This window comes from Odocoileus virginianus, chromosome 13 (assembly GCF_023699985.2).
Source record: "Odocoileus virginianus isolate 20LAN1187 ecotype Illinois chromosome 13, Ovbor_1.2, whole genome shotgun sequence".
In the NCBI taxonomy this organism is placed as follows: Eukaryota; Metazoa; Chordata; class Mammalia; order Artiodactyla; family Cervidae; genus Odocoileus; species Odocoileus virginianus.
Genome location: NC_069686.1, coordinates 15,972,317 through 15,990,905, shown reverse-complemented (window position 1 = coordinate 15,990,905; position 18,589 = coordinate 15,972,317). Strand labels below are relative to the sequence as shown.

General features: G+C 40.9%; 1 protein-coding gene and 1 long non-coding RNA gene across 3 annotated transcripts in view; one reads left to right on the top strand and one right to left on the bottom strand.

Moving 5' to 3' along the window:
• Positions 1–18,589, bottom strand: part of WIPF1 (WAS/WASL interacting protein family member 1) — a 41,250-nt gene that overhangs the window by 3,115 nt on the left and 19,546 nt on the right. The window contains 5 exon segments of the mRNA XM_020889114.2: positions 6,446–6,559; positions 7,260–7,475; positions 11,486–11,729; positions 11,731–12,260; positions 15,507–15,665. Coding sequence (XP_020744773.1) covers positions 6,446–6,559; positions 7,260–7,475; positions 11,486–11,729; positions 11,731–12,260; positions 15,507–15,665 — 1,263 coding nt within the window.
• The window catches only part of LOC110134565 (uncharacterized), a 93,001-nt gene that overhangs the window by 62,405 nt on the left and 12,007 nt on the right, over positions 1–18,589 (top strand). The window lies entirely within an intron of this gene.

Here is an 18,589-nt window from a genome sequence, read left to right as displayed (position 1 = left end):
AAACTCAAGAATGGTTGCAAAAGTACCCACCACCCCCCCGCCTACCCATGATCAAGGCTGTAAACAACAAGCACACATGCATGAGAAATGAAAGGAAGAACCGGGTAAGGACCTGAACAAATTTTACTAGAGAAGGAGGACCTGCCACTGAACTTGTGGGAAGTTAAAGTACTTTAAAAATTACTTTTTTTTCTCATCACAAACTTCGTATATGTGATTATACATATATATATTATAGACTGAGAAAATATGGATGAGAAAAACAAAACAAAAATTCATTAATGCTTGTACCACCTGGAGATAGCCTATAACGTTATGTGTATATCTGTTCTTTTTTCTTCCAAAAGCAGGATCATTTGAACACTTTTCAGTCATTCGTTATAAATATAATTATTAATGACATATTGCATTTTATTATAGAAGTATACTATAGTTAATATAATCAGTTCCCTTGATGGGCATTCAGTTATCTTCTCCATTTCTAAATACTGCTTTTTTGATAGCAGCCATCCTAATGAATGTAAAGTGTATTTCATTGTACTTTGATTTGTGTTTTCTTAATGGTTAGTGGTGGGATGACTCCATGATGGTGGAGCAGACAGAAGTGCGCTCATCTTCTTCTGCAAGAGCTCCAAAATTACAACTCACTGCTGAATAACCATTGACAGGAGAATGTTGGATCCCACCAAAAAATGTTACTTCAGTATTCTTGCCATGATAACCCCATGAACAGTATGAAAAGGCAAAAAGGTAGGACACTGAAAGATGAACTCCCCAGGTCGGTAGGTGCCCAATATGCTACTGGAGATCAGTGGAGAAATAAATCCAGAAAGAATGAAGAGACGGAGCCAAAGCAAAAGCAACACCCAATTGTGGATGTGACTGGTGATGGAAGCAAGGTCTAATGCTGTAAAGAGCAATACTGCATAAGAACCGGCAATGTTAGGTCCATGAATTAAGGTAAATTGGAAGTGGTCAAACAAGAGACAGCAAGAGTGAACATCAACATTTTAGGAATCAGTGAACTAAAATGGACTGGAATGGGTGAATTTAACTCAGGTGACCATTATATCTACCACGGTGGGCAGGAATCCCTTAGAAGAAATGGAGTAGCCTTCATAGTCAACAAAAGAGTGTGAAATGCAATCCCCAAAATGACAGAATGATCTCTGTTTGTTTCCAAGGCAAACCATTCAATATCACAGTAATCCAAGTCTATACTCCAACCAGTAATGCTGAAGAAGCTGAAGTTGAATGGCTCTATGAAGACCTACAAGACTTTCTAGAACTAACACCCAAAAAAGATGTCCTTTTCATTATAGAGGACTGGAATGCAAATGTAGGAAGTCAAGAGATACCTGGAGTAACAGGCAAATTTGGCCTTGGAGTATAAAACGAAGAAGGTCAAAGGCTAACAGAGTTTTGCCAAGAGAACACACTGGTCATAGCAACCGTCCTCTTTCAACAACACAAGAGAAGACTCTACACATGAACATCACCAGATGGTCAATACCAAAATCAGATTGATTATATTTTTGCAGCCAAAGATGGAGAAGCTCTAAACAGTCAGCAAAAACAAGACCAGGAGCTGACCATGGCTCAGATCATGAACTTCTTATTGGCAAATTCAGACTTAAATTGAAGAAAGTAGGGAAAACCACTAGACCATTCAGGTATGACCTATATCAAATCCCTTAAAATTATACAGTGGAAGTGACAAATAGATTCAAGGAATTAGATCTGATAGAGTGCCTGAAGAACTCTCGACGAAGGTTCATGACATTCAAGGCAGTGATCAAGACCATCCCCAAGAAAAAGAAATGCAAAAAGGCAAGATGGTTGTCTCAGGAGGCCTTACAAATAGCTGAGAAAAGAAGAAGAGTAAAAGGCAAAGGAGAAAAGGAAAGATAGACCCATTTGAATGCTGAGTTCCAAAGAATAGCAAGGAGAGATAGCAAAGTCTTCATAAGTGAGCAATGCAAAGAAATAGAGGAAAACAATAGAATGGGAAAGACTAGAGATCTCTTCAAGAAAATTAGAGATACCAAGGGAACATTTCATGCAAAGATGGGCACAATAAAGGACAGAAATGGTACGGATCAAACAGAAGCAGAAGATATTAAGAAGAGGTAGCAACAATACACAGAAGAACTATACAAAAAAGATCTTCATGACCCAGATAACATGATGGTGTGATCACTCATCTACAGCCAGACATCCTGGTATGTGAAGTCAAGTGGGCCTTAGGAAGCATCACGGTGAACAAAGCTAGTGGAGGTGATGGAATTCCAGCTGAGCTATTTCAAATCCTAAAAGATGATGCTGTGAAAGTGCTGCATTCAATATGCCTACAAATTTGGAAAACTCAGCAGTGACCACAGGACTGGAAAAGGTCTGTTTTCATTCCAATCCCAAAGAAAGGCAATGCCAAAGAATACTCAAATGCACAACTGCACTCATTTCACATGCTAGCAAAGTAATGCTCAAAATTCTCCAAGCCAGGCTTCAACAGTATGTGAACTGTGAACTTCCAGATGTTCAAACTGGATTTAGAAAAGGCAGAGGAACTAGCGATCAAATTGCCAACATCCGTTGGATCATCGAAAAAGCAAGAGAGTTCCAGAAAAACATCTACTTCTGCTTTATTGACTATGCCAAAGCCTTTGACAGTATGGATCACCCCAAACTGGAAAATTCTCAAAGAGATGGGAATACCAGACCACCTGACCTGCCTCCTGGGAAATCTGTGTGCAGGTCAAGAAGCAACAGTTAGAGCTGGACATGGAACAACAGACTGGTACCAAATCAGGAAAGGAGTACGTCAAGGCTGTATATTTTTACCCTGCTTATTTAACTTATATGCAGAATACATCATGAGAGATGCTGGGTTGGATGAAGCACAAACTGGAATCAAGATTGCAGGGAGAAATATCAATAACCTCAGATATGCAGATGACACCACCCTTATGGCAGAAAATGAAGAAGAACTAAGAACCTCATGATGAACGTGAAAGAGGAGAGTGAAAAAGTTGGCTTAAAATTCAACATTCAGAAAATGAAGATCATGGCATCTGGTCCCATCACTTCATGGCAAATAGATGCGGAAACCATGGAAACAGTGAGAGATTTTATTTTTTGGGCTCCAAAGTCACTGCAGATGGTGACTACAGCCATGAAATTAAAAGATGTTTGCTTCTTGGAAGAAAAGCTATGACCAACCTAGACGCATATTAAAAAGCAGAGATATTACTTTGCCAACAAAAGTCCATCTAGTCAAAGCTATGGTTTTTCCTGTAGTCATGTATGAGATGTGAGAGAAAGCTGACCACCAAAGAATTGATGCTTTGAACTGTGGTGTTGGAGAAGACTCTTGAGAGTCCCTTGGACTGCAAGGAGATCAAATCAGTCAATCCTAAAGGAAATCAGTCCTGAATATTTATTGGAAGGATTGATGTTGAAGCTGAAAGTCCAATACTTTGGCCACCTGATGCGAAGAACTGACTCACTGGAAAAGACCCCGATGCTGGGAAAGATTGAAGGCAGGAGGAGAAGGGAACGACAGAGGATGAGATGGTTGGTTGGCATCACTGACTCTATGGACATGAGTTTGAATAAGCCCCAGGAGTTGCTGATGGACAGGGAAGCCTGGCATGCTGCAGTCCATGGGGTCACAAAGAGTCGGACGCAACTGAGCAACTGAACTGAACTGAACTGAATGATTAGTGATGTTGAGCATCTTTTCATGTGCTTATTAGCAATCTGTATATCTTTTTTCAAGATATATCTATTCAAATATTCAACTCATTTTAAAAATTGGGTTTTGTTGTTGAGTTGTAGGAATTCTTTATATATTCTAGATATTAATCTTTTATCACATATATGATTTGCAAATATTTTATCTCATTTCATGGATTGTCTCTTCTCTGTCTTGATGGTGTTCTTTTAAAAACTATGGGGTGGGGAGGGAGGCAGGAGGGGGATCGGGATGGGGAATACATGTAAATCCATGGCTGATTCATGTCAACGTGTGGCAAAAACCACTACAATATTGTAGAGTAATTAGCCTCCAACTAATAAAAATAAATGGTAAAAAAACCACAACTATGCATATCTGTGGGCTATTAGCACACCATAACTTGGTTTAAAATCCATTCACAACTAAACAATTCATTTGTCCCATACACATTTTTTTTGAGGCTCTTACAGGTGTCAGGCATAAAGCCAGGTGCTCAGATGCTGTGAGCAGGTCAATCAGGGACTCGTGTCAATAATGCAGGTCTGCTAGGGCCACTGTTATTAGACTCAGGTGGGCTGGCACTGACAGATTCCTCAGCAGGCAGCCACTTTTCTGACAGAAACCAAAATAGCCCACTTAGGGATTTCTGAGTTAGAACAAATCTCTGACCAAGAGGAAGAGTTAGAGGAAAACACTGGCAGTCCATTACCTCACCTCTTCCTCTTTTTATCCCAGCCAGGTCTTTTTTGGGGCAGGGACCTGACGAAAGACCGCCCAGATGTAAGCCAGCCATCTGTCACGAAGCCCTGACCATCAACTGATAACACCACAAATGGTTAGCACATCGAGGGCTGGCCTTGTGCAGAGCTGCAAGTAGGTTGTGCTATTTAGGGCTGTCTGGGTGCCCTATCAGGGCACCTCTGCTTGGAGGCAGAGGCAGGTACAGGAGCAGGGTAAAACCACTCCATGGCACTTTGTGTTAGAGAGATGCTCAATTATATTATAAAATATTAAACATGCCTAATGCTAGAAATATTAAAGGTACAAGAACATTTTTGGAGAGCTGTGGAAATTAATTCACCAATTTAAGAAATATTTTTAAATGCCTACTGTATTTCAAGCTCTGTGCCACTTGTGGAAGATGCAGTAGTAAGCAGGGACATGGATCCAGTCCTCAAGTTGCAGACAGTCATGAAGACAGGAGGTTGGGGGAAAGAATGTGTTCAGCTATTAAATTAAAAATCTAAAGGGGCTGGGGAGGATGGTTCTGTTACTGACTTAAATACATAAATAGTGCAGATAGGGTGAGGTGAGGAGAGAGCAAACTCAAGAATATTTGTCACATGTGAAGACTTTTTCACCAGAAATTTCAACCACCAACTACTGCATGATAATTTTATTACAGTTATGCCTCTTTTATTAGCCATTATCTAGAATTCAGTATTCCACATAACTTTTTCTAGGACTTAAACTGGTCTTTTCAGTAGAATATTCTGTTTACTTTTGGCATTTTTTTCAGGGAAAAATTTTCTAATTCTTTGAGTTCTTCAACAGAGGCACAAGGCAAAATTTGTCCGTTTTTGTAACCCACTAGACGCATCTGGTATAGTCTGGTGATACCTAGCACAGCTGTGTCCCTAGCTTCTCCTTTGACCCAAGACTGCCACCTATCATCTCCGCAAAGTCAGTGATTTTGCTTCTAACCAACCTTGACTTCAGCTGATACTAATCTGCTCTAAGGCTGGGAACCAACCAACCAAAAATTAAGAACTATGTATTAAGAAAGAGTCAGTAGGCTCAGAGTATATGAAGGAGTTCTGCTGGACAGTGAGAACAAGGCTAGGGCTATGTGACAGCTGTCTGACTTGCTCATATACTTTTTCTCCACACATCTGTGGCTTGGGAGTTTGGTTCTGAAGCTAACACTGTTATAAGACAGAGCCCCGTCAAAGATATATGTATATTTCACGCTAATTCTTCCTTAGCTGTATACATTTTTTGTTAAAAAAAAAATCTAAATGTCCAATAATGGTAAACTAAATTATTATATGCTGACTTGATGGAATCCTGTAAAATAAAAACCAAGGGATAAAATAGGGAAGTATTTACTTAGCAATGTTATATAAATCTCATCACCCAAAACCCATATTCTATAACTATATACATTAATCAGAATTAGATAGATAAAAATTAAAGAGAACCTGGTAAAATGAAAATATCTGTTATGCAGAGAGATTACAGGCATACTTAAAATTTTCATGTAATGCTCTGTAAATTTATATTTAAAAGATCAAAATAGTTACAGTGAGTTTTTTTTTAATAACTAATGAGACATTCTGCCAGTCTCAAAACTAGTAGAAATAGAAGAGACTCTAATTGTGCCAACTTTAGGAAGATCAAAATGGGGAAAGATTGTCCAAATAAGCAAAATAATAAAATTTAACCTACTAGTAAACTAAAGGTGTTTTGAACTTATAATGACACATTAAAATAATCGCTTCTCATATGCATTCTGGATGTCTCCATTTTCCTCAATGAATGTAGAAGGAGAGTTTACTAGAATTTAAATGGTTCCAAATCCAGGAGTAATTTCTCTGAAATCTGCCCACTCCAGACAAGAGACCTCGATTTCCTACACAACCGTCAGCTGTGTACAACCCAGGCTACTCAAGTATGAAGCCATCTAAAAGCCCTTGTAGAAATACTCACTCCGGCTTTCATTTCTCGCCAGTTTACTGGGATAACTTTTGGTTGTTGGTACATATGGCTCTGGAGGTGGCAAATCAGAAATCGGATGGAAGTAGAATCTGCTTTCCCACTCATCTGAGGGAGAGAAACAAACAGTATCTTCAGTAACAGACAATCTGTTCTGAAGACTACTATAATGAAAGGCACAGAATGAAATAGAACAGCAGAGATCACATCTGGTTTTACATCTAGAAGTTTAGAGAAAAGCCCCAAATGCCACCAATGTCACTGATTACCACAGTGATAAAATGTACTGGTCTGCAAATCAAACCAAAGACAGATCCAAGTGACTTTAACTAGAGTGACTAGGACCCAGCCAGTTCCTCTCAGGAGATGAGGGCTGGGGTTTGGGATACTTTTCTTAATTATTCCTCCACCAGTGGAAAGAGTAACTGATAACAATGGCAGAGATAAGCTGCTCAATACCTGCTGGCCATCAGGCCTCAAACCCACAACAAACTGTTCAGAAAGGTAGGTAATAAGAAAGGAAGCTACAAAAATGCTTCTTTTCAGAATTCTAGAAATCTCTGGAAAGTTAACCAAAATGAGACTCAAACAAGGAACAGAGAATAATGATCTGCCTTTTTGCAAGGAAAAGGGATTACTGTTTTTCATTTGAAATCATAGTGGGCCCTAGAATGCTTAGATTAGTGCTGTGCAGTGTGATAACAATGGAGGTCACACAAACAAGAAATGTTCATGCAAACATACAAACACACCTGCCACTCAATTGCTGACCCATTATAGATTCCCAGGAGCTGGGACCACATCTTACCTTCACATGAAGAATCTTGGAAGCCATTTCTAATTGATGTTGATGGTGGAGGTGGGGGAGGCGCCCCAGTGCCAGGCCTTTCAGGAGGAAGAGGAGGCCGGGGCCCACTTCTGGGACTAGAATCTATTCCACTCCTGGACGGCAACTGAGGGGTGGCGGGCAGGGCCCGAGATGTGCTGCCATTTCTGTTCATTGGAGGAGGTGGTGGGAGAGGGCCTGGAGCCAAAGAGAAATGACATTCAGTGCTATACCTGACACACTATATTACCATTATCATCAACATGCAGTTACTGAGTAACTGAGCCTGCTGGATACATGCCCTTTTACTGGAGAAAATAGAGAAATGGTGGAGACTTCCTAGGAGCTTTAGCCAAGAAATGAGGCACATATAAACACAAAAATGCATAAATGTACACACATGTGGAACAAATGCACACTGATGGCTAACTGGCTATTTGGCTTTGAGTCAGTATTGAGATTGGAGATGATGTAGTTGAGAACAGGTAATCAACATCTGTTTATACTGACAACTGTGTACTTTAAAAACATTTAAAATTCCTTATAAACAGCTATTGAAATAATTTCTGTGACATACTACTTATTAAGTAAATGTTTTATTTTTTATTTATTTAACTCTTTTTTCCCCCATTTTTATTAGTTGGAGGCTAATTACTTTACAATATTGTAGTGGTTTTTGCCATACATTGACATGAATCAGCCATGGATTTACATGTGTTCCCCATCCTGAACCCCCCTCCCAAAAGTAAATATTTTAAAAATAAGATAGTTATGAACTTATTTTGGGTCTCCAGAGGAATTAACTTTTTAAATGCAGAGTATTATTGCTAATTATACAAGCATGTTTCTGTGATGCATATAATCTATTTCCAGACAGAAGTGGGATCAGGAAACCAAATATCAGTCATCCTGAGATGAGCAGGAGTTCCTTCTTGGTTCTTCCTCTTAATCTGGGGAGGCAGATTAACACAGGGAGTGACAGCTAATCAATGTGCATTGTTATAAATGCTACTGGAGGACACTGGCCCCACACAGGCTGATTATCCTATGGAACTGTCTACAAAAGAGCACCTTTCTCACTGCACTGTTGCCAGAAACAGTCAAAAAGCATGTAAAAGGAACTTGAGCATTTCTCATGCAAATCAAAATGGCCTTAGTAGTTATGCCTAATTTTCAGCACTGTGTTCCACTAGCAAGATGCTGACATTTTATGTAAACACAACATCTTATGGTGCTATAAGTATAAATATCTTCTGTTAACTACAGATTCAAAATCCAACCAGAAGACCTTATACTGAATGACCCACCCATCGAAGATATTCCTGCCTGGAAATCTTGGCTCAGACCCCTAATGGAGGTGGGAGGCACACCCAGCCCTGGTTCATCTCAAGGAGTCTCCAGTGCCCCAACTGGCAGGGTTTATTTATTGCCCCGTCTGCTTCTCAAAGCTGGAATCCCAGTCAGTTTAAGTAGATTCATTGGGGGAAGAAGTGGCTCATATGCTGTGGGCTTAAAGGCAGTGGTAGTACTACCTCATACTGCCACTAAATGCAAACCAGACTTCCAATACTATGGGGCCTGGTACTGTGTAATGTCATCAACCCCAACATCTCTCTTTAAAAGTAACTGTTCATGTTCCTAACTGCCCAACCTTTTAGCCTCTAGCTACAAACCTAGGCAAGCATAACAGAAAAGAAAACAGATTTCTATTTCCTGTTGGCAGCATAATAATAAAAATGATCACTGACTCTAGCGAGTCCCTTGGACTACAAGGAGATCCAGCCAGTCCATCTTAAAGGAAATCAGTCCTGAATATTCACTGGAAGGACTGAAACTCCAATACTTCGGCCACCTGAGGTGAAGAACTGACTCATTGGAAAAAACCCTGATGCTGGGAAAGACTGAAGGCAGGAGGAGAAGGGGACGTCAGAGGACGAGATGGTTGGATGGCATCACTGACTCAATGGACATGAGTTTGAGTAAACTCTGGGAGTTGGTGATGGACAGGAAGGCCTGGTGTGCTGCAGTCCACGGGGTCGCAAAGAGTTGGACAAGACTGAGCAACTGAACTGAACTACATCCAGGGAAATAACACAACTAATCTACACACTTGTCTCATTTAATTCTGATGATAACCCTGAGGAGTGTCAGGACAGCAGGCAAGGCCTCAGAGATATTGGAAGATTAAAGACCTCAAGTCAGGAGGCTAGTGAGTGGAAGAATAGGATATGACTCCATTCTGTCAAATTCTAAAGCACTCCCTTAACAATGAAGCCAAACCTCCTCTGAAAATACAGATGGCCCTTGACAACTTCTCATAGGTTCCCTTTGGAAACGTAAATTGGTGGGAATTTTTAGAGGCCTATTTGGCAATACCTATGAAATCCATAGTTTACTACGCATATCCATTGTCCTAGAAATTCCATTCCTAGAAATTCTTCCAAAAGAAATACACAGAGGCATGCACAAATATTTAGCTCCAAGAATGTATCCCTGCATTATCTGCAACAGCAAAATTCTAGAGATGGCCTGTATGACCACATGACTAATAAATAAGCTAAGGTACTCATGTGGGATTTAATATTATGCAGCCATTAAAAGTCACATTGTAAAAGAACAGTTAATCATAGCAAGAAAATGTTAATGAAATATTGTTAAATAAAAGTAAATTAGCAAACAATATATGTAGTGTGATACTGATTTTGCAAACTTTTATATACATGCATTTAAAAAAGACAGGGTATCTAAAAAATGTTACATCTAAATGTTGGTGATGGAAGAATTATAGATGATTTTTATTTTCTTTTATTCTTTTATGCATTTCTATAATAAATAGGTATGACTTATGCAATTGTAAGAAACAACAAATATATATCACTGCCGATCCTACTTTGGGAAATATTTAATCTGTTGATTCAGTCATTTGGTAGAAGAAAATAGCTCCTCAACCACTTCAGGGGTTTTGGATAATGAGAAAACAATACACTTCATTTATCTGACTATTGTTCTTATTTGTTCACTGAAGTATCCTTAATGAGATGACACAGTACCTAGATTGAATAGACTAGCCACTTTTTGTATCTGTAGCTGACTCTCCCTGGCAAAGTGGTTTGAAGGAGTGGTTCTCAAACTTTGTGACACTCAAACTTACAGTCACTGGGGAGCTTCCTCATATCCTGGTACCCAGTTTGCAATGCAGACCAATGAAACCAGAACCCTGGGGTACAAACCCAGGCATCATCATTTTTAAAGCTCACCAGGTGATTCCAGTATGTGGTCAAGTTTGAGGATTACTGGTGAAAAAATGGTGTTTATTAGGTTCTTGACGTCAGAGCGTGAAAAGTCAGTTAGCTTCTCACAGAGAAAAAAATACCCCATTTCCAAACATCTTGTATGTATGGTTAAATTTTAAAATGAGGTAATTCTTTTGACTCTGTCAATAACCAACAGAAAACAAAAAAGCATCTATCACAAGTAGGAAAGAGATACAAACTCCTCACACTTCGTATACTGTGAAGGTTCTGCCCTTGGATCCAGGTTTCTCAGCCCTGGGTGTGGGCACAGATGGGCTTCAGCAGGTCCTTCAACCCATGAAACAGCAGGCAAATTGAGTTTATGCTTATGAGCATTTTTATGGAGAGAAGGCGGACTTATAGACCTTATACCTTTATCTAACTCTCCAAGGGATCTCTGTGCCCAAGATATGAACAGATAGCAAAATGGACTCTACTATGTGCCTTTACTGAGCATGGAAGTGGCCTCAAAGCTTGACCAATGAGGAGAAGTAGTACAGGCGAAGTTCATTTGCTCTTAAACAACTGCCCTTCTTGTCATAATGGGCCCTCCTGCTGGAGATGGGAATTTAGTTCCCATTAAGATAGCAGAATTTCCCTTCCAGGAGAGGAGGCAGAGCCTCAGATGGAAGGTGAGTTGCCTATTCTTAATTTAACTCATTTGGGGTCATTTCACTTCATTAGTTACTCAGTCACCTCACTTTCAAAACATGGACAGAAATATTGGCCTGCACTCTCCTCAGAGGTTTAGGGGTGGTCAAGAGGAAATCACATGGGTTATGTGTCTTCCAGGGTCAGAGCAGTCTGAGGGTTCACTGAAGCCCTTTTCGGGCTCCGGGCCCCTGAGCCTGTTAGTGACGTGTCGGCTGGCGGGGAGGCAGGGGACCAGCTCCCCGCGGTCCGGTCTGGCCATACCTGATCTGCCCGGTGGGTCCCTCACCGGAGGAGGAGGTCTCTCATTGGGCGGGGGCGGAAGAGGGCCCGACCGTCCTGGTGAAGGTAAGGGAGGCGCTGACGACGACGACAGGGACACGTTCCTCTGCGGGAGCCTCGGGATTTCGTCGCCACCGCCAGTGGACACGGGGGGCAGCGGAGGAGGGCCAGGACGGCTGGGGGGCGGAGGCGGCGGGGCCTGCGAGGAGGAGGAAGGCCGCGGGGCAGGACGGCACCGGGGGCTTGCTGTTCTGAGGGGGAGGCGGCGGCACAGGCTCCCTGTGGATGGCCGGCCTGTTGCCCACCGGGGGAGGCGGAGGAGGGGGCTTGTCATCCAAGGCCCTGCTCGGAGTAGGAGGCAGGGGAGGCCTATTGGAGAAAGGCGTGGAAGAGCCTGAGGGGGTCTGACGGATGGAGCCTCCTCCGAAAGCAGCACCTCGGTTTCCGGGGAAAGGGGGAGGGGTCAGCCCAGGACTGGGCTGCCGGGGCGCCCCCGGCACTAGGGGGGGCCCCCGGTTGTGCAGACTTGACTGACTGGGTCTTGGCGTATTAGGCACTGGAGGGGGGAGGTTATCAGGCTTTGCGCCCACTTCGGGCCTCGGCGGAGGCATTCGGTTCCTCTGAAGCTCTGGGGGTCCGCTTCTGTGGCCTGCAGGAGGCACGGGGAACCTCCCTGCGCCGCTTGGGGGTGTGAAAGGTTTGGCGGATGTGGCTCTTCCTCCTGGTGGCAAGATTGGTGGTCGGCTTCCTCCGGACTCTGAAGAACAGGAAAAAAGCCGGAAAGTTAGGAACCTGAAAGGAAATCAGAGAACTAGAGTATATTGCCAGCTAATGGAAGCCCTTTCCTAGATGCTGTAGACTATAGGTAACTATTATTTATATAAATTGGGCCTCAGTGTGTCCTTCCTGGAGGCAGAGGAATAGATCACAGCTCTCTTTCTCTTCTAGTCCCAGATTCTACAACCCATCAGCTTTCAAAGGGATTCTGGAGCACTCCCTTGGAAGTGATGTTGGTAAGAGTTCTGGAGAGATCACTGTTCATTACAAGAGGTCAAGAACAGAATGGGACTGCTCCTGGGGGTTTCTGCTAAGGATTTTCTTTTCTCCCCATCACTATCCCAGTCCCCCCACCCTGTATCTCACGTTTGAGAAATAATTTAGCCATCTTCAGTTCAGTTCAGTCGCTCAGTCGTGTCCGACTCTTTGCGACCCCATGAATTGCAGCACGCCAGGCCTCCCTGTCCATCACCAACTCCCGGAGTTTACTCAAACCCATGTCCATCGAATTGGTGATGCCATCCAACCATCTCATCCTCTGTCGTCCCCTTTTCCTCCTGCCCCCAATCCCTCTCAGCATCAGGGCTTTTTCCAGTGAGTCAACTCTTCGCATGAGATGGCCAAAGTACTGGAGTTTCAGCTTCAGCATCAGTCCTTCCAATGAACACCCAGGACTGATCTCCTTTAGGATGGACTGGTTGCCATCTTAGGTGAAGTTATCCCAACGTTAAGTTTCTATATGGGAGGGCTTACCTAGCCCCCTTGTAAAGAAATGTGCAAGACAGGATGGGAAAATATAATGGAAGAATTATGGCTGAAATAAGAAACTGCAAAGGAAAAAAGAACCTGTTAAAAAAGAGCTGACACCAGGAAGTGGTCTTAATCTGGAAACAAGTAGGCAACTATACAGTTTTTTCCGTAGTGGGTCGTTCCATTTCAATAATATAGGACAGAACCACCCTATTACGTAATTAATGTTTGACTGCTTTGGTTCAACAAAGGGCAGAACTAAAGAGGAACCAAAGTTATGGAAAAATTCAAATCACTACTGCAGAGTCTCTTGCAACCCAAACTAATTCTTTAAAAATGCTTAGCCTGAAAACTCCTAACAGTTCAACCATGCACCAATTATTTATTGAGTACCGGCTATGCTATAAACCATTATTCTAGCTGCTAGAGGCAGAGGAGTAAACAAAAACAGAAACAATCCAGTTCTCTTGTAGTTTATGTTCTTGTGGCAGAGATGAACAAATACCTGGTAAACATAAATATTTTCAGATCATTATAAGTACTAAAAAGAAACTCAAATAGCTGATGAATCTGAAGAAGTGCTAGAGAGGCCAGGACAGATGGAAATGGCTGGGGATGGCTCTTCTGGGGATGTGACATTTGAGCTAAGGCCAGCCATGGAAAGGAGGAAGAGAGGTGCTTCAGTTGGAGTGTCAGCAGGTACACAGGCCCTGAGGTGGAAGTAAGCTTAAGTTAAAAACCAAGGCTCATCTGCCAGAGACAGAGTGAGCACGGAGGAGAACGCTGTCAAATGCAGCCTGAGCAGCCAGCAGAAGCCGAGTGATAAAGAGCCTTGTAGGCCAGAAGGAGTTCAGATTTCACCCAAAAGTCCAATGAGAAACATTTGGCTGGATTTATACAGTGGAGTAATGTGAACTCTAGAGAGAATTTTTTGTTTTGACTTTAGCTCTAGAAATTAGCTATGTTTTCTTTGGCTGTGTGGTATGGTTCTATGTCACCAACCTGTGATAAGTTTTATCTTCAAAATTTGGATTAAAGTGAAAGACAGTGAAAGTGAAAGTCACTTGGTCGGTTGTGTCCGACTCTTTGCAACCCCATGGACTATACAGTCCAGGGAATTCTCCAGGCCAGAATACTGGAGTGGGTAGCCTTTGCCTTCTCCGGGGGATCGTCCCAACCCAGGGATTGAACCCAGGTCTCCCACATTGCAGGTGGATTCTTTACCAGCTTGGCAACAAGGGAAGCCCAAGAATACCATAGTGGATAGCCATCCCTTCTCCAGCGGATCTAACTGACCCAGTAATTGAACCAGGGTTTCCTGCATTGCAGGTGGATTCTTTACCAACTGAGCTATCAGGGAAGCCCTAAAGGTACAGTTATTATCCCAATGTACATCTACATGTAAGACCCAACATGCAAATTGTATACTGTGAAAGCATATACTTCTGGTACATCTTTTGTGCACTAACTTCAATTCCATCTTCATTTAATTATTTTACTTCCAATTGTCTCTTGCCTAAATTTCCTCACTATTAGAGTACTGAATGTATGCATATGTCTGCTGCCTCAAGACCTTTCAGTGGGTTTTAAATATACAAATTTTAAATGCAGGCCTAGCAAGATAAAAATCTCTTATATTAGTGAGTCTCCCTCTAGATTTTGACAATCCAAAACTAAAATAGTCAGCTAACCCTGAGGATTCAGTGCCTTTATCTTCATGTGAATGTGAGAATTTCCCAGTGACATTTTAAAAGACCACAGAATTAGAAATAAAGTTCTTCCAGCCCAGTAAACATTAAATAATAAAATTTCATGGAAAAATTTCTTCAGTTTCTGTCACAATCAGGGGAGAGCCTCACACACTCTATAAGGTTTTTAATTTAGGCATGACCAGGTTCAACTTTTCTTTCTGCCATTCTGTTCATAGACAATCCTTGTAAGACCCATTTCCATGGCTTCCTGCAGAGAATACTTAGAATCTCTGGCCCTGAAATGGCAAGTGTCTGTCAGGCAAAATGCCTTTTTAGATTTTGTGAGATATGTAATTATATTCCATATGACATGCTCCACTGTGTGTTTGAAAAGAGACTCACAAGTATTTACTCCACTAGACAGCTAGGTCAGACTACCTCACAAAGAAAGCTGAATCTGTCAGGTCACCAGGCAGAGTTTCCAGGGGTGGCTCTCATTTGCTCCTTCCTTTTCTTCCCAATCTAGTTCACCCTTTAGAAAAGTACAAGAAAGTACAATTTTCCCCAAGGACACTGGGCAAATATTTAACGGCTTGATGGAGCTGTCTGATCCTGATTTAAAAAGAAAAAACGATGCTAAATGGAGTCCCTCTTATAAAACGGTGTTAGCATTTCAAGCAATCTAAAATGTTTTAAAGGGCATAGTGCCTTAGAGGGGATGCCAAGTCTCAAACCACCAGATTGTGCCTTGTCTTCGGTTACTAAGGGAAGGAAATGCTCTTTACCATTCTCCCTGTTGGCTGTGGATCTCAGCTTCGGCATTCCAGCCTGGAACAGTCCTCCCAAACCGGGTGGTCCACCTCCTCCAAAACTTCCACCACCTCCTCCACCACCTCCGCCATAGCTGCCACCACCACCACCACCACCAGCAGCTCCTTTAGGTTCTGTAGAAGGAAGAAGACACATTCTTTTCACATGTATGAAGACACTTTCGGAGAACGTCACCAGTCCTGGCCCAAGTAAACAATAATGATACAGCAGGAAGCTGGCTGACCCTAAGCCCATGGTGGACAACTGGGATTTCATTAAAGGGTAGGATTTTAAGGACTCACCCTATCTCCAGTCAGAAAAGCAGAAAAGGGTTCTTTCTACTCCAAGGCTATCTCAAGCCCTGTGGTGGAAGAATCAGTAATAGATCATGTTTTTCGCCCACCTGGCTCACTGCCATATGAATTAATGATATCTATTTGTTCTATATCAGAAGATTTGGCAAATAAAAGTATATTCAAAGAAAGAATGTGTTAAGGGAGGAGAAGATGCAATAAAATGTGAGAAGAAAGTAAGATAGAAGAAAGTAAAAACAGAAGAAAGTAAAAATAGAAGAAAGTAAAATATCCCATAATTTTGCTTCATGGAAATACCCACTGTTTTTGTATATTTTTTCCCCCTGCCAGTTTTTTCACTGTATACACTTTTTTTCTTAAAATTAAGACCAAATTCACTACATAGTTTTTAGTCTGCTTTTTTCACTCAATATTGTTAGCATTTCCCATGTTATTAAATATTCTCTGAAAACATGAGTTTAAAGGATTGCATTGTGTTTTAGAACATGAATGTGCTGTAATTTATTTAACCATTTACTTATTTGATGGCCTTTCAGGTTGACTTCAATTTTTTTTTTTTTTAAATTTTCATTCTGAGTTTATTTAACACTTCATCCACTTGAAATGAAATAATACATGGGCTCCAACACTGACCAGACACTTGCTAATACTGAAATAAAAGCTGCCAGTCAGTTCATACTTATTAATATTTTGGGTAACATTTAATTCATTATGTTACCCAAAATATTAATAACTATTTACCTTTACAAGCTTATTGCACTTCATGTGAACTTTTCTCCAGAAAAGGTATTCCTAAGAGATCAGCAAACTGCCAATCTTGGTTCATTTTGTTCCTTTTGATAAACCATGATTCAACTCTACAGTTCATATTTCTCTATAAAGCATCAAAAATCAGAAGCTTCAACAGGTAACGTTTAAAAAGACACATCTCGAGGCTCATTATCCCTTTTGTCATGAGGCTCTGGTCATCTTATTCTGGTATGCATTAAACTTCTGGTTAGTCAATCTTCCAACCAGTCACTCACTTTTCAATGAAGGTTAAGACTAACATGGAGCTGCCAATTATCCAGGGCTAAGAATTCTGAGGTTAGCTGGGGGCGGGAGGCCGGGGGGGGGGGGGGGTTCAAGGTCTTGAAATAGAAAGTGAAGTCGCTCAGTCGAGTCTGACTCCTTGCGACCCCATGCACTGTAGCCCGCCAGGCTCCTCCGTCCAGGGGATTTTCCAGGCAAGAACACTGGAGTGGGTTGCCATTTCCTTCTCCGACTTCAATTTTTTAAATAAAACCCAACAGTAGACTTTAACATTTTAAAAATTCTTTGCAACTTGAGACAATGTAAAGATTGTTTTATTTTGCATTTGTTGCCAAAAAAAAATTGTGAAAGATTCTGAAATGGGCAGACCAACAAAAAAGGAAAGGAAGAAGAAAGAAAAGGATTATCAAGTATCCAGTTAGCCTTCTGGGCCATTTCCCATTGCCTTTGAGTTAGTCTGTAACTCTGTAAGTTGTAGAAAACTGAAAATAATGCAAATGTATTTGTCCATAGAAATGCATATTGGCTGTGTTCAGTGTAATTCAATTCATTATTGATGTATTTTACACTTATTTGCAAATTTATTTCAACACTCACCTGCCTGCATATGTGTGGTACTTAAAATTCTCCTTTGAATTGATAACATCATATTGGTTCCCTCATTAAATTAATGAGCTCAATAAAATATTTGATATATGTTTATTTTATATCCATATTAGAGCCATGATTTTACCCTCTTTAAAAAACTATCACTTAACAATTTATGTATGTATGTTTTATGAAGCTAAGTACTATTTAAAGTTCTACCCCTGGAAAACCTTGTTGAGTCTTTGATAAGTATTACATGATATCTACAAAATAATCTGAGAGAACTGACACTTTTATGATATTTGGCCTTTATGGAAACATGCTATGTTTTCCCGTGTCTTCTGATTCATTCAGTAAAATTTTATAATTTTCATAATGAGAGTCACCCATACTTCTTTCAGGGTTACTTCGTATACATTTTTGTTGAAATGATGAATGTTTTGCTACTGTAGTTTGGATATGGTTATTATTGGCATCAGGAAATTTCATTTGATATCTAATAAATCACTTTGCATTTTCAAAATTGAAATTTATTAATTTTTTACCTTGGATTTTATGAGCTTCCCTGGTGGCTCAGATGGTAAAGATTCTGCCTGCAATGCAGGAAGCCTGGGTTCAATCCCTGGATCAGGAAGACCTCCTAGAGAAGGGAATGGCAACCCACTCCAGTATTCTTGCCTGGAGAATCCCCCATGGACCGAGGAGTCTGGTGGGCACAGTCCATGGGGTCTCAAAGAGTTGGACGCAACTGAGTGACTAACATTTTCACTTTGGATTTTCTAACAGAAAAATGGTCTGCAAATCATAAAGGTTTTACCTACTCTTTTCTAACAGTTGTATATCTTATTTCTCTTTTATATAAGAAATTACTTTGATGACTGAGTTTCCATGATGTTATTAATGTTTTATTAATTTAAAGATGGTTTATTTTAAAATCAATTATAAAGAATAAATATACATTATATATTTATCTTAAAAGTAAGTTATTAATGTCACCAGTACTATAAAACTGAGTAAATCATATTTTGATTTTAATGAGAATTACTCTAATGTTTCAAAGTTACATATTGACTGTTGGTTTGAAATAACTTTTTTTTCTTCTAAATATTCATAGTTAGCAAGGA